At 58.2% G+C, this 16508-nt stretch overlaps 1 protein-coding gene across 4 annotated transcripts in view; it reads left to right on the forward strand.

Annotated features, from left to right (window-relative positions):
• Positions 1–8411, forward strand: part of GNB1L (G protein subunit beta 1 like) — a 48866-nt gene extending 40455 nt beyond the window's left edge. For all 4 annotated transcript variants that reach the window (XM_024763705.1, XM_024763706.1, XM_024763707.1 and 1 more), the window contains one exon: positions 7896–8411. In XM_024763705.1, coding sequence (XP_024619473.1) covers positions 7896–8147 — 252 coding nt within the window. In that variant the 3' untranslated portion in view covers positions 8148–8411. The remainder of the gene's footprint in view (positions 1–7895) is intronic.
• The last annotated feature ends 8097 nt before the right edge of the window (positions 8412–16508 follow it).

Below are 16508 nucleotides of genomic sequence, written 5' to 3' on the forward strand. Positions count from 1 at the left end.
CTGTGCCACGCTCGCCTGACTTGCAGTAAAGCAGCTACCCGTCCGTCTTCCTGTCCTGTGTCCCAGGGAGTCTACAGAGGCCCTGCAGGATGAGGTCAAACAGGCCTCCCTACAGGGCTGGGGCCAGTTGTGGGGTGGAGCTTCTCCAGCCTCCATCCCAGAGGAAGCATCTCCAAGGCCTTGAAGTCCTGGATGTGGGTGGTGGGAGTGGAAGTCACCATGGTGCTCATCTTTAGAAATGGGGCGGAGCCACGTGGTGCTGGGTCTTCATGTTCTGAGCTGTCAAGGACACAGAGCCTGGCCAGGTGGGCATCGGGGTTCCCCCCACACCCTCCTCTGCTCCTGCCTGGTGGGAACCAGGCAGCGACCCCCACCCCCATGAGGTCCAGTGCTCTGTCCTGCTGTGGCTTCAACTTCAGCCCAACTTTGCAAATGCCTAGAGACCCAGGTGGCTCTCCTGAGGGCCCCACTGACTGCAGTGCCCCCAGGACCCTGGGAAGAGGCCCCTGCTGCCGTCCTGGCCCAGGTCGGCCTGGTCTCCCCTGGCCTGTTGGAGAAACAGCTGCAGGAACTTCAGACTTAAATTTATGGGGTATGTTCCAGCTCAGAGCTGGAGGTTCACTGTGCATATGAATCGGAAAGTCAGAGCATAGGGAGGCCAGGCCAGCCGGGAGGTTGGTGGAGGCCGTGCCGCGGCCAGGGCCTCTCTCAGCGTGCATCCCAGGAGGCGCCGCTCCTCCCTCCGACTGCCCGCTGCGGCCTCGCTGGAGACATCCATGTCCCCAGAGGCCCAGACACCTTCAGGTCCTGGAACACAAGCCTCAAGGAGGAGGTGTCAGGGCCTCGAGGGCCTCAGCGTCGCGGTGTCCGCAGGCACCTCTCTCTGGGCCCTCGGTGCCGCAACTGGCCCTGAGGCGCTGGCCGTGGAGCCACATGGGCAAAGATGTGCCTTACCTCGCGGCAGCAGCTCTAATGAGCCCAAATCAATCTCCCTGGGCGGGTGGGCGGGCGGGCGCTCCAGAGGCGCAGATGGGGCTCCTGCGTGGAGTGAGGGTAATGGGAACCAGATGGGGCCGTGCTGCGCGCGCATTCCTGGCACCTGAGGTCATGTGCTGCGAGAGCCACTGGTGGCCAGGATCCTTCCTGGAGGGTCCTGGTCCGAGACGGGCTTGGCCAGAGGCCGCGGCGATAACTGGAGCCTTCGGCCACCCTCTCTAGGATGTTGGACGCTCACCCACCTGTAGGGGCTGCTCACTCTGCTCCCCTCGAGCCCAGGGTCTGGGTCTTGGCTGTCGTCAGACACAGGTGGTGTACAGACCTGCCCTCCCTCCCACACTTGGGGCAGGGTCCACGGCCTTGAAGCAGGGGCTGATTTACGGCCAGCGGTATTTCTAGGCCCTGAAGTAATAACTAGGCCCCCACCCCAGCCAACCCAGGCTGGAGTCAGACGACCACTCTTCCCCCACCACGCCCACGGCTGGTTGGCCAGGCGTCCCCTCCTCCCCGCTGCGTGGCCGCTGCCCGCCTGCTCCCCAGCCCTGCTGGGAGCTTCCCTCTAAAGTGTCAGCAGCTGGTGACACTTGGGCTGGTGCGAGGGAGACCATGGGGCCCCGAGCTGAGGAGCTATGGGCACAACACCCCCCCCACCCCCCCCACACACATCTCGGGACACCATGGGCGGGGCTCCGGCCGCCTTGACCACACACGGGTGCTGTGGCCCCCGATAGGACTGGTCTCTTCCAGTCCGGGTCCCCACTGAAAGGGCCTTGTGCCTTGATTCTGAGCTTCCAGGAGGGGCTGTGAGGGTGGGGGCGCATCACTCCTGTCCCCTTTCCCCTGGGCCATCCTGGGCATCTCAGCCCCTCCGAGGTGGCAACACTGGCATGGATGTGCTCCGCTCCGCACCCGACTCGCAGCCAACCACACAAAAACCACTGCTCAGGCTGCTCTGCAGCTCCCCAGCCACCACCTGGGCTCCCGGCTCCAACAGCAGACAGCAGATTTGGGGAGCCCTTTACTCCCTGGGAAACATCCCCATTGTTAACAAATCCACCTTGAAGCAGGGCCCCGAGTGGGTTCCAGCGCACCCACTGCTCCAAGCCCAGGGCAGAGTTCCTGGGAGAGGAAGAGTTGGGGGCTGTGACAGTCACCTTGTCCTTGCCCATGAGTTGGGGCTCAGGCTGACACACCCCTGCTGCGGGCACACGTGTGGGCTTTGCCTTCTCATGCGGGCATGGCTGCACCAGCTTCCAAGGGAGGGGGCGGTGGGGGTGAGGGCTGTGCTGGGCACCCACCCAGTGAGTGGGTTATGGCTGCTGTGTGCAGCCCAGACAGGAAGCACTGAGCCTGGATTCCTCTGGACCAGAGCACTGGAGTGGCAGAGAGCGCGGGACATGCGGGGATGCTGCTGGTCGCCATGGACAGAGAAGGGGCCCGGGACGTCACGGGCCTGGGCACTGGACAGAGGCCGCAGGAAGGCAGGGCAGGCGTGCGTGTTGGGGCTGGATGGGTCGCCGCAGGGGCACTGCCCATGTGCTGGCTGCACTGACCTTTTTCAGTTATTTGTGATTGCATCCCTGTTTTATCTGCAGGACTGTCCTGTCCATTCCTGACCAGGCTTACGTTTGTTTTCTTTAAACATCTTTTCTCCATTTCCCGTCTACCTTTCTCTTCCTCCCCTGAGTCCTCCAGGCTCGATGTGCAGCTCTGACCGGGATTCATCACACTCACTTCCAGGCGCCCGATTTTTCTTTGTTCTCTGACTGCGGAGCTGATCAGAGTGTTTTTATGTTTCCAAATGTTTGATTCTTTCCCCAGTTATTTTTTATTTCTAGGCTTCTAACTTGATCCATTTGTGGTTGGAGAACCAGTTCTGAGTGATAGCAGCTCCCTGAAATGCCAGTAGGTTCCCGTGGCCCCCCGTGCTTGGAAAGAGGTATTTCTGCTGCCCGCCACCCAGCTGCGCCTGCCCCTCAGGCAGCCGTGTGGTTCATGTGGGCCACGTGGGTCGAAAGCCATGCCTGCCCCGGCCTCTGGGGGGTGCTCTTGCTGGGTCCATCTTGGTGACTTTCCTGGGTCTTGTGTGTTCTTGGTCTGCATTTTGAATCTTCCTGGGGGGTTGAACCCTTGTTATCTCTGGGAAGGATTTTTGCCTGAAAGCCCATTTCAGCAGCGCTTCACATGCCTCAGGCCAGGTGTCTTCTGGCTGCTACTTCCTTCTGTAGCTTTTTTTCCATCTTTCACCTTCAGCCTCCCTTCACACACAGGCGTCCCCCTCATGGGCCAGCCGCGCACACGACCTCATTGCACGGGTTCTGTTTTGTCCCGTGCGCGCTGCCTGGCCGTCTTGTCGGGCCCTCTAGTGGGGCTCTGCTTTTTCATGCTTTGCGACAACCTCTGCCTTTTCTCTGGAGCACTTGGTTTACTTCCTTCGTGTGCTTTGAAGACACGTGGTCTCAGGTGACCCCCGTCTGCTGGGGACTCGTGGCGTCTGGTCCTCACTCCTGGTCACCTCGTGGGGCTTCTCCTCGGCCGCTCCCAAGACGTTCTTTTTATCTGTGGTTTTCAGTGAGTGACCTCCCTGAGTGACATTGTACCATGGCCCTCGAGGCTCTGGTCAGTTTTCTCTCTTCTTCAGGTCAGATAATGTCCATTGATAATGTCCCCTAGTTTACAGACTTTTAAAAAATAATAATTTCCGGCTTCCCTGGTGACGCAGTGGTTGAGAGTCTGCCTGCCGATGCAGGGGACACAGGTTCGTGCCCCGGTCCAGGAGGATACCACGTGCCACGGAGTGGCTGGGCCCATGAGCCATGGCCACTGAGCCTGCGCGTCCGGAGCCTGTGCTCCACAATGGGAGAGGCCACAACAGTGCTCTCACTGTGTGCCCATGTACCACACACACACACACACACAAAAATAATAATAATAATTTCCAATCTGCTGTTAAGCCTGTCCTACACATTTTTTCACGTCAGTTATTAGCTTTTCAGTTCTACATTTTCTATTACTGTGCCTTTTTTTTAAACAAAAGACTCTATTTTTAGAGCAGTTTTAGGTTCACAGCAAAATTGAGAGGAAGGTACAGAGATTTCCCATATACCCCCAGCCCCCCCACTATCGACATCCCCCCGCAACAAGTGGGACATTTGTTACAATCGATATAACTACACTGACACCTCATCATCACCCAGAGCCCTTGGTTCACATCAGGGGTCACTTCTGGTGATGTACATCCTATGGGTTTGGACGAATGTATAATGACATGTGTCCAGATGTGCAGTGGTATCTGTTTGTTGTCATTTGCATTTCTCTAATGACATACGATGTGGAGCATCTTTTCACATGCTTAGTTGCCATCTGTGTATCTTCTGTGCTGAGGTGCCTGTTCAGGCTTTTTGCCCATTTTTAAATTGGGTTGCTCATTTTCTTAAGAGTTCTTGTGTATTTTGGGTAACAGCCCTTTATCAGATGCGTCTTTGCAGATACTTTCTCTTAGTCTTTGGCTTGTCTTCTCATTCTTTCAACAGTGTCTTTACAGAGCAGAAGTTTCTAATTTTAGTGAAGTCAGGTTATCAATTGTTTCCTTTATGGATTATGCTCTGGTGTTGTATCTAAATACAAGGTCACCTAGGTTTTCTCCTGTCATCATCTAGGAGTTTTATAGTTTTGCAATTTACATTTAGGTCTTTGGTCTATTTTGAGTTGATTTTTGTGAAGGTGGCAGGTCTGTGTCTGGATTCGTTTCTTCTCATGTGGACGTCCAGTTGTTCCAGCACCGTTTGTTGAAAAGGCTACTTTGCTCCTGTGTCAAAGGTCACGTGTTTATGGGGATCCATTTCTGGGCTCCTTTTTCTGTTTCACTGATCCGTTTGTCTCCTCTTCCACCAACATCCATGGTCTTGATTCCTGTAGCTTCACAGCAAGTTGTGAAGTTGGTCCTCCCGCTTTGCTCTTCACCTTCACAGAGTGTTGGCTGTTCTGAGTTGGTTCTGAATTTCCATTTCTCTGCTAATAGATCCTACCTGTTCACTCATCAAGACAATTTTTTGGTAATTATTTGCATTTTCTTTCATTTTTTGGAACATATTTAAATATTGCTTTAAAGTCTTCGTCTGATATGTTCCACACCTGTGCCGTTCTGAGCTGGTTTCCATTAACTGCTTTTTTTCCTACTCCTCTGGGTGTCTAGTAATTTTTGTCTGTGCCAGACATTGTACTGATGGAGATGAAGACTGGATTCTCTTACTTTGCAGAGCAATCACTCTCAGCCCCGCGGCTGTTCACCTACACCATGGGCTTGGCTTCCACTCCGTCAGGCAGTACGTGGGGCCCAGGGTCATCCCAAGCTCCTGTAATGCATGGGACTCATCTTCCAAACTGTACCTCCCCTTCGCACTTGTGGGGCTTGGTTTCCAGCTTCATCATGGTTGGCCAGAGTGGGCCCAACCAGGGCGTGATGCCTACCCTGCAGCGCGGCCACGCAGGGTCTCATCTGGTCTTGTGTGGACACACAGATGTCACCCTCGGCTGCTGGGTCCAAGATCACTGTTGATCTCTTGTATTTGTTCCCTTTAACCCTGCAGCAGCCACTGGCCGGCTAACCTTGTGTGGTGCCCTGAGTGGGCACAGCCCAGCCCTCACAAGGACTCGTGGGACCCACATGGCCTGCAGTCCCTCCCCCAGCCCCCTCCATGCTGCTGCCTCACCCCACGGGTTCCAGCGGCCCCACCCTCTGATCACCTCCTTGGCTTCACATGGCCGCTGTGCTCCACCTGGACTTTGCGGCCAGACATTCCGCCAGCAGAGAGCTGCTGGGCCTCTGGGAGGCTCCCCTGTCAGCTGCCCTTCCCACCGGTGTTGGTGCCTGGACACAGTCACGCAGCGAGTGTCTTCTGTCCAGTTGGTGGTTGTTGGCAGCATGCGGAGTGGTCTGGCACCAGCTGCCCATCACAGCCACCTCCTGTAGTCCCAGCTTCATGAAGGGTGTCTGTTTGTCTGCTGAGCAGACATTCACGGCTTCTCGTTGGGAACTGTACACACTCTGTTGTTGTCAAGTGTGGGCACAGTCTGTCCGAGTGCTCCCTGGTCCCCAGGGTGGGCCCCAGCTCTCTCGTCTGCTGGCTCCCAGGGTTTCTTGGCCAGTCATTCTTTTGGTGTCTCTCACGTTCACAACACACATTTGGCTTTAACTTTGGAATCCAGTCAAAAGTCTGTTGAGTATATTTTTATTCCTTTTCAGAGAAATACAAGGGCAAATATTAGGAAACGATTACACCTGGGTGGGGAGAGGAAGTGAGGTTGTTCTGTCAGCACCTCGGTGGGTGTCAGATAATCTCCGTAGAATGAGGCTGACTGTTGTATCTTCGACCCAGATGACAAAGATGAGCAGATCAGTGAACTTCACACCCGTCTCTTTTGCTGCCGTCCTGTATTTCTGTTAGTTACACAACCGGTTCTGTAGCCTTGATCCCTGTATTGTCTCAGGCCTAATCCTGCAGGGGACTACGTTCCCTACTCTCTGCCAGGCTACTTGCTGCCGTTCCCCTGTTTTCTCCTGAGAGACTGGACTTAATTTCCTAGTTCTCCAGGAAGAGCTGATGGGACGCATCCCCTGGGTTCTTACATGTTCACAAATGCTCGTCTGTTGTTCTCATACCTGAGCGACAGTTTGGCTGGATATAAAATTCTCAGGCCTCCCCTCCTAGCTTCACAGGCGTCACCCCACTGTCTGGCCCAGACCTGGCCCAGACGTGGCCATGGGCCATTCTGCCCTCATGGTTGACTTGATCCTTTTGCCTGACAAAAGGACTAATTAGCTTTGCGTCCAATGACGTTATCAAGCACATCTTCCTGTGACCACCCTGTAGGCTCTCTGTGGATCCTAAGACTTCAGTTTCTAGAAGCAAGAACAGATTTTCTAAACGGCAAAGGTCAGAGCAGCTGCGCAGCCTTCCACATCTGCTGTTTCTCCAGTGGCCGTGCCTCTGTCCCCAGGTTGGGTCACACCTGCCTTTGCTGTCTCTTCCGATTCCCCTTGCTTCTGCAGTGTTTGCTTCTCTCGGTGCCTGTGGATCAGCCTCCCTCCTCTGGGTTTGCTCTCCTGGTTCTTGTTTTATGGAGATCATTGCTTCATGCAGTTCTGTTTTGCTGATTTGCAAAAGTGCCTGGTGAGTGTCTGGTTGCTTCCAAGGAATGCTGCCATCTTTCGCTGAGTTTCTTTCCTCCTTTTCCCTGTGTTGTCTTTGAAAAACGAATGACTTTCCCTGAGGCTGCTCTGGCCCAACAGGAGGTGAATTTGCAGAGAAAGGGGAGCTGCTGTGGGCACACCAGCGACCCCGGGGCAGCAAGGACTCCTGGTGCCCAGGGCTGGGCCAAGACAGGATGGGCGGAAGGACGTGGCCATTTGGGTCATCACGACGATGGCCAAGTGTGTGTTGTCAACGTGGGGCAGAGCTGCCAGATGGCCCCACAATGGCTGCACATCCAGCCCCGGGCGGCCTTCCCCCTTGCATGCCACGCAGGGCTGCCCTTCCCCCGGCTTTGCTGAAGGTGGGGTTTGCGTTCCTTCTGCTCCTTCTGCTTTGGGTGCGGTGAGTTTTCGTGAGAGAGGACCCACTGACCTTGCTGCCGTCCAGTGGGCGGTGCTACCTGGAGGCTGGGGGGCAGTATTTCCTTGGGGAGGGACCCAGGCCGCAGTCCACTGAGGCCTGTCCTGTCTCAACCCGAGGGTCTGGCCAAGGGCAGAGGTCACCTGTGCTGGCTCCAGGAGGTGGCAGTAAGTTGGCAGGAGCGCTTGGCTCCCTGTTCCTGACGGGGGCGTCCTGGTAGAGGGGGAGGCGTGGAGGCAGGTCTAAGAAGCCACCTAACGGTTCTCCCTGCCGCTCTGATCACAGGTGCGTGGGACTCACGTGCTCACCAACCCCGGGATCGCCGACGTCAAGATTCGGCCAGACCGTAAGATTCTGGCCACCGCGGGCTGGGACCATCGCGTCCGTGTGTTTCACTGGCGGACAATGAAGCCGCTGGCCGTGCTGGCCTTCCACAGCGCCACCGTGCACTGTGTGGCCTTCGCTGACGACGGCTTGCTGGCCACAGGGTCTGGGGATCAGCGCATCAGTGTCTGGTCTCTCTACCCTTGCACGTGACTCGTGGCTCCTTGTCAGGACACTTGGATAGCGGGAAGGTGGTGCAAGGGGTCGGAGGCCATGGGCCACGGGCCCCACTGGTCATGGGAAGAGCCGGTCATTTGGGCCTCCTTCCTGCATGGGACCTGCTCCCTTTCGTGAAGCACAGCGTCTGTGCCACGACGACTGCCATTTAAAGCATAACCAGGCCAGACACTGGGCATCAGCGACCCAGGCAAGAGGCCGACCCGGGGGTGCCTGATAATAAACTTGTTTGCAAACCTGCAGGCTTGAGGTACGAATTCTCCCAGGTGACCCCCTGCTTCCCTGGGTGATCAGAGCCCAGAGCTGTCTGTCCTCAGAGCCTCCACTGGGCAGGGTGGCTGGTCCGTCCAGCAGGGACGCCAAGTGTGGGCCCCGGGTCCTGGGCTCCTCACACCGCAGACGGCCAGGAGCTCCTGCATCACAGGGTTGAGCCGGTGACGGGCTCCTGACGGGAGTGCGGCAGGGAGAGGGCCCCCGATGGGGGTGGCGGGGAGGGCACAGGGCTCGGCCTCCAGCAGGACCAGCAGGAGAAAAGAAGGGCCACCTCGTGGAGTGAGGCTGAGAGTGGCAGGTGGCTGTCCAGTGTGGCTTCTAGGCATAAAGCCCAGCAGCCTAAGTGAGACAGACAGGGACCGAGGGCACTGTTGCAGCCGCTCACACAGGGCAGCTGCCGGCTACTCCCACGTGGGGCCGAGCCCAGACCTCAGGACAGCTCCTCTCAAGGCTGGGCTGTTGATTGGGAAGGAATGGGACCCTGAAAATTGGGATGGGGGCTGTGGGCAGAGCCCGACCAAGCTGGAGGCCACAAACCCCTTCGTTCCATCAGCTTCTTTGCTGGGAGAGCCCCCTTCGCACCCTACCTGAGGTCAGCCCCCCTTTGGCTGCAGGACCTGAATGGCCTCCCCCGAGGCAGGGGCCCTAAGGGGCACTCAGGAACCCCCTACTCCACACTTTGCTTATAACCAGACTGGGTCCCAGCAGGCCCGAGAGGGTGGGGTCTGCGGTGGCTGCGCTCCAGAAGGGCTGCGTGGCTTTCCCAGGCATCTGGAGAACACGTGTGCATCCAGGTGGCGGGATGCCGAACCCACTGGAACAGGGCCCTGCTGGAGAGTCTGGCCTCCAGGTTCAGCTCGGGGGCTGAAGGGCTCTGAGGTTTGGCTGATTGGTTGAAGCAGGGACCACGAGGGACACAAGTGGGGTTGAAATGCCAGCACTGCGTGGGGTGCTGAGAGGGGGGCACCAAGGGTGTTGGGGGAGCTTCATGTGAGTCTAGCTCACCCTCCTCGGGCTCCAGAAGATGTGCCTCCCCGCAGCTGTGAGGACCACCTGCATCCTTGGAGAGCTCTGTGGTCCCTCTTCCCCGAAGGTCAGAAGTGGCAGTGGGGACGGGTCCTGGGGCTGCGGGGCCTCATGGTGGACAAGGGTCCAGGACTGCGGGTGTGGGCAGATGACCCTGGGCCCCGGCAAGAGGAGCCAGTGGGCAGCCGCTGAAGCCTGGCCTGGTCCCCGTGGGCAGAGCAGAGCGTTCTGGATCCAGCGAGCAGACGTCTGACCCGGGCCACCTGGACCAGCAGGTATCTGCCCCGCGACCAGGCCCAGGTGCCCACCACACTGCCTGCAACTTGTGCTGCTGATCCAGCCGGGACCCCCCAGACCCACACCCCTGACTGGGGGGCTGTGCACCATCCTAGCTCAGGGACGGGCCTCCCCATGGGCCCGTTGGACAGAGGTGCTGCCGGGTTTCCTCCAGCACATCGGGGGCTGTGGCCCCTGGGATGTTGGGGGGTGGTGCACATCCAGAGGGGTTTCCACATCACGAATGCCAGCAAGACAGGCGGCTCTGTTTAGGCTGCGGAGACCTGAACCCCGCGTGTGGGGCGTCCTCTGGGCACTGTGGTCTGCTCAGGACCCCACTCTCTGCCTTCTCCACGGGAGGCAGTAGGGCACTGGGTGCCCCTTTCGGGAGGTGGACCTCTGCTTCTCCGGCCTGGCCGGGCTCCTGCATCTCACATGTGCCTCCACCCCCAGCAAAGCCAACGTTCAGGCCAGCGTCCCCTCCCATGGGTCTGTCCTGGAGACTGAACTAGAGGCCAGTGCTAAATAGCAAAGGACTCTGTCTCAGGACCCACTTGGCCTCCTCACTAGAGCATAGCTGTGAACACACCAGTCATTCTGCGGGTCCCGCTGCAGCTGTAACCCTGAGGTGCTGGGCGCTGGGCTGGGGCAGCCTCTAAAACCAGGCTGCAGCTGAGGATGTGGTGCCCATGCCCGCTTACATCCGCGCCATCAGCTCAGCGATCCTTTGGCAGGATCACTGAATTCACGAAAACAGCTGTGGCAGCGTGTCCTACTGGCAGAGGACAGGGCACCGCAAGACGCCAGAGGTGCCTCCCAAACGTTGGGGGTGAGCTGTGTGTGCTGCCTGCCGTGACTCAGCCCTGGAGGGGGAGAGGGCTCGGGAGACAAAGTGTCCATCCGTACCTGGCCCTCACCTCCGTTGAAGGCACAGGCAGAGGCTCCCAGAAGATCACGGCTGCTGGCCCTGAGCTGGGCTCTGGGCTGCCCACCAAGGCCACATGCTGTGAGCAGTGTCCCAAGGACATCTTGTGGCCAAATCTCCATGCATGGGGCTGAGTCGGGTTGTGACAGCCCTGCCAGACACTCAGGACCAGAGGAAGTGGGTCTGGGGACACAGGCATTTCTCCTGAGCTCGCCACTGCCTGGCCCTCTTCCAGCCGCCTGGCACTCTGTGGGTGGGGCCCGTGGTCATCCCAGCATCGCGCTGCCCTGGCTCCTCTTGGACAAGCAAGAGGTCAGCGGCGGGCCGGGCAAGTGACCAGGGGACGCAGCACGGTTGGGAATTCTCTCCTTTTCCTGGGCTCCATGAGCTTCAAGAGGTCTGAGAAGTCAGACTGCCACGTGCTCTGTAAACACAGCCCCGGGGGCTGGACGCTGCCACCGAGGGGTTCCCTGGGGAGGGCTGTCTTGCAGGCTGCTCTGTGCTGCGCGTTGTGAGCGTCTGCACCCCCAGCAAGCAAGGCTGTTAGGTGTTTCCCACCCATGTCTCTGCAGGAGCAGCTCTGGGAGCAGTGTGCAGAGAGGAGATGACCCGAGGTTCTTTGGAGGCTCGGTGCTCAACCAGCTGGCACCTTGCGGGGAGCCTGGTCTGGGGTTAAGCTGAGCAGGCTGTGCACCTGGGCCGGGGCGGGTGTGCAGCCCCCTCCCCGGTCTCCTGTGTGTTGGGGCTGGTTGGCCCTGCCCAGATGCGGCCACCCTCACACCAGCTCGTCTGGAGGCACCTCGGGATCCGGGCAGGCGGGAAGCGCATGACTGGACGGAGCTGAGTGAGGTGGGAAGGGCAAGGTGGCTGCTGTGTGATGGGGCCGTGCCCACCAGGTAGAAGCCACCAGTCCCAAAAGGATCCACTCAGGGAAGCATCTGAGTGGGCGGCACAGCCACAGATGAGGAAGCAGGACAGACTCATGGTGGCTGAACTGGAAAGTGAGTAGGCGTTCCTGGCCTTTCCCTTATCCCACCAGGAGCGCTCAGGAGCCACCTGCGTGCACGACCAGCACCTGCCCTGGGAGCTCAGACTCGGAGCTGACAGGCAGGTTCATTCTCTGTGTCGTAGCCCGGCGCCCTGTGCACAGCGCCCGGACCTCGGGCCCCAGGGCCAGTGTTCAGTGCCTGCCCTTCACAGAGACGTGTGTGGCTCCTGCCTTAAAGCAGAGCTGCTTCCGTGGCACTGGGCAGACGGGGGTGGGGGTGGGGTGAATCTCGCAGCTGCCACAGGCCAGGATGTGTTCACAGGGGCCAGGAGCAGTTCTAAGGGTCCAGGGGCCGCCATGGGCATCATGGTGACAGTCACTGGTTCTGTTCAAATAGGCCAAGAATCCTCACCAACACTGTAATAACAAGGTGTGCCAGAAACGTACTGTCACAGCAGATAGCTGCACGCGCCTGAAGACTGTTTTGCCCCAAACATCTGCATCTCCACAGTCCATAGGCTGGAATCCTAACCCCCAGCATGATGGCAGTTGGAGGCAGGGCCTTTGGCGGGTGACTAGGTCATGAGGGTGGATCCCCAAGAATGGGATTAGTGCCAGAACCAGTATGTGGGCCCTTGCCTGACCCCGAATCCGCCTTGGTCTTAGACCTCCAGCCTCCAGAACTGAGCAGAGTCTCTGGTTGATAAGCTGCCTAGCCGGTGGTATTTTGTTATAGCAGCAGGAAGAGGACAGGATGACAGGATGCCTGTATGTTTGTTGTTTGTCAAGACGTGCATGTTGAGAAGTTGAGTCCCTGGTCTGGTCCCGTTGCTGGGATGTTAATAATCAGCCCAGACTCAGGGGCATGCCCGTGAGTCGTCAGTCAGGAAGGCTGAGGGCCCACTGGGCGGTTTGTCTCTCTCCACGGGACAAGGCGGCACGGGGGCACCGCCCATCAGGTGCCTTCGGGTGGGCTCTCGGCGTGGCGGCCTCAGGGGAGTCATTCTTCGTGGGGGCACCGAGGGCTTGGCCAGTGAGCCAGGCGGGCACCAAGAGCCGCCTTTGCCTAGCCCTGGTGTGTGGGAGACACAGACCCCACCTCCTGATGGAGGGCCTTAGAGTGTTTGTAGCCTTTACAAGGTGAGACCCCAGAACTGAGGACATGCCTTGGAGGGAGAGAAACGGGTGAGAACCAGCTTCCGCGAGTCTCTCCTGAGACGTTAGAAGTAGACGTGAGGCTGTTGTTTTGTTAAATGTTTAGAAGAGTTTTTAATGAATTTGCAACCAGTGTTTAAGTGTTGGGGAAATTTTATCTTATTCATAAATTTTGATTTATGAACTGAGTTGGAATGTGACTATATAGGGAATTACCATTACACAGCATACAATTTATCAATCTTGAGAATTTATTGAACAATTGACTTTTTTTTTTGGAAATTTCAAGCGGAGACCAAAATGGAGGGAAAAACCACAGCCCCATGTAGCCAGCGCCCAGCTTCAGCGTGAAGCAGCGGCCTCCAGGTATTAGGTGAGCTCTGGCCCCCGGGGTCTGCAGCCACTTGCCCCCAAAATGGGCTAGCCCATTAGGTGGGCCTGGATGGACACTTTCTGGATACACATCTCTCCTTGTGGGCAGGACGAGCCAAGGCCACGGCCGCGCCCGCTGCAGCCTTGCCTTCCTGGCCGTGACCCCCGGCCCTCGATGGCTCTCTTACCGCCCTGGAGAAGTAAAGAGGGAGAAGGCGCTGTTTTGTGATTAGCAATAAATAACAGACGCGAGAGCTACGTCAACACACGGACAAGCTCAGACATGGGGCGTGGAGGGGGGAGGGGCAGCACCAGGGTGGGGTCCGGTCAGGAAGGGGTGAGCAGGCCCGGCTCCATCTTCACGGCGAGAGGACCTGCTTCACGACAGCTGCAGTCCACCCGGTGCGGCCGCCCCGCCCTTCGTAGTCGCCCCGTGGCCCTGCCGCCCTGTCTGTCCTGGGGTCTGCAGCTCTGCCTCTTCCGAGTGTGGAGACGGGTCCCACCGTGTCCCACCTTGTCCCATCTCCCCAGGCTGTCCAGGCTGCCTTCCCCCCTCGTCTGCATCAGGTCCTGTGGACGGAGGGATGAATGTCTCACCCACCCCCTGCCGGGCTCACCTGGCCGTGTCCTGGTTTTGTGGACGTTGGGGTGCATCCCCATCCATCCGTCCCTCGTGGGTGGATGTGCTGCCATGAGGCTTCACCCACCAGCCTGGTCATGCACGCTCCTGAGCAGGGCCAGCTGGACATGCCCCCAAGGGGTCTTGCCTCTGCTCAGCCTGTCCTGAGCCCCCTGCCCTCCCCAGAGCACAGCTGCCCCAGCCGATCCTGGTGGGCATCCCTGTCCCTCCCTGGGGGACATGTGGTCCTTTAGAGCAGAAACTGTGTCTCAGCGAACACTGTGGGGTGGACACGAGACGTACCTGGAAGTGTCGCTCTGGCCCCTGCCTCTCCCCACCCTGGGCCTGGCCCCCGGAGGGTCAGAACCCCACAAACAGAGGGAGAGATGCTGGGCAGGCCAGGAGGGGCTGGTGGAGGGGCCAGCAAGAGCCCATCTCCTGGGGTTGAATGTCGGGGGTCGGTGGTCGGCACAGGCTCTGACTGTGAAGCCTCAGTGACTTTCCTGGTGGTTTCAGAGGAGCAACAGGGATCAGTGAAAAAGATCCCACCATCGCCTGCCCTGCAGGTCCCTTCTGCTCCAGAGCCAATGGGACTGGCCGGGCTCTGGTGCTGGCAGGGGCTCTCTCCCGGGTCCTGACCCCACACCCAGGCTGGAGCCCAGGGCTGGATGGCCTGCCTCATGGCAAGTCTGGGTACCTGGGCACCAGGGGGCTTGTGGAAGGGGCTGGGTAGACCCGGCCTCGTGGACACGTAGCCAGGAGAGTGGCTCCCGTGGGATGGGTTCTCGCCCACCCAGTTGCCACCCAGCTGCGTGCCAGGCAGGCTGAGGGGCTCAGAACGCTGCGGCCACACTGTGAGCTGCTCCAGACCCTGTGACACCTGCCCTGAAGATTCCTGTACACTGCAGGGGGCCGGCCTGCACCCACCCCGTGTGACAACCGACAGTGTCGCCAAATGCTGCCCAAGCTCCTGGGGACAAAACTACTGTGTGAAAAACTGCTGGTTTAGAGACAGGTGAGGACTTGATCAATTTGAGATGAACAGCATATTTTTTTGCAGACTGTGGATAATCCAGCGGTTTTTAATTGTTAAATATACATATACATTAAAAATCATTGCCATTTTAACCATTTTTAAGTGCACAGCTCAGTGGCATCAAGTACACTCACACTGTCCTGCAGCTGTCACCACTGTCACCTTCAGAACTTTTCATCTTCCCCAACTGACACTCTGTCCCCATCAAACACTAACTCCCCCTCCCCCCACCCCTGACCAGCCCCTGGCCCCCACCATCTACTTTCTGTCTCTGAATCTGACAAGCCCAGGGACCTCATGTAGGGGGAACCACACAGGATTTGTCCTTCTGTGCCTGGCTCATTTCAACAAGCATCACATCAAGGGTCATCCACGTTGTAGTGTCAGAATGTCCTTTTTATTCCCCTATGTGGACAGATCATATCTTTTTATCCATTTTTCAATTAATCAGTTCTATCCATTGATCAGCTATTGACAGGTGGGCTGTTTCCACCTCTCGGCTGCTGTGACTTGAGCTGCCCTGAGCGTGAGTGGACAAGTGCAGGTTCAAGTCTCTGCTCTCAGTTCTCTTGGGTCCACTCCCTGGAGTGGAATTGCTCGGTCATATGGTAATGCTATGTTTCACTTTTTGTGTAACCTCTAGTTTCCCACGGCATCTGCACCAGTTTACATTCCCACCAGCAGTGCACGGGTTCCAATTTCTCCCCATCCCCACCAGCACTTGTTATTTTCTGTTTGTTTTGTGTTGATAATATCCATCCATCCTAATGGGTGTGAAGTGATCTCTTGCTGTGGTTTAATCCAGGTTTTACATTCATCGTTATTTTCTGGGTGTACACATGATAGGATCTCTGTCTTCTGGGAACTTAATTCCCTGGGGTGAGACACATGCATGGAAGCAGCTGACCACTGGAGGGACCCAGCCACAGAGTGCAGGGCTGGGCCGGCTTCCGGGAGCGAATCGGCCGGGTCAGCACGAGGAAGAGGCTGTCCTGGCACACCTGAGACCAGGCCCCTTCCTGGCAGCAATGGTGTCGGGCTGCCTGATGCCTGGGGGCTCCCGCCTGCAGCCCGCCCATGAGAGGGCGGGATTGGCCCCCGTGGCCTTGGACTCAGGAAAGCAGGTGATAGCAGGACAGTGACAGTGGCAGGTGAAGCCCAGGCAGCTCTGGGGCCAGCCCTGCAGCACTTTGTGGGCACGACTCTGTGTCCAGCTCTCCTGAAAGGGGTGCTGACTGCGTCCTGGGCCCCATCTCTAAATGGACCCTCCCAGCCAGCCACCCAAAGGGAGGGAGGGCTTGATCATCAGAGCCAATGAGGTGAAATGTGCCTGGGACACCCCAGCCCACAGAAGGGGAAGCAGAGCCGCCACCCGCCTCCTCGGGGCGCTGGGTCAGCTCTCTGGTAGCGCTGTCTGGTCAGGGAATACAGAAGCAGGCACGCGTGGGGAGTGGCCTCTCCTCGGCCACCCCCGTGGACAGTGACTTTGCCCTAAATGGCCAGAGGCTTCTCGCTGGCATAAACTGGCCACGGGGTGGTGGGTGGGTGAGTGCCTGCCTCCTGGCTCAGCGGCAGCCCAGTCCCCACCTCACAGGCTCTCCCAGGAGAAGGGCCCGGCCAGAGAGCTTCCAGACGGGCCAGCTGCGTCTTAAGGAAGCTGCCTGTTT

The sequence above is a fragment of the Neophocaena asiaeorientalis genome, unplaced genomic scaffold, assembly GCF_003031525.2.
Source record: "Neophocaena asiaeorientalis asiaeorientalis breed wild unplaced genomic scaffold, Neophocaena_asiaeorientalis_V1.1 scaffold110, whole genome shotgun sequence".
In the NCBI taxonomy this organism is placed as follows: domain Eukaryota; kingdom Metazoa; phylum Chordata; class Mammalia; order Artiodactyla; family Phocoenidae; genus Neophocaena; species Neophocaena asiaeorientalis.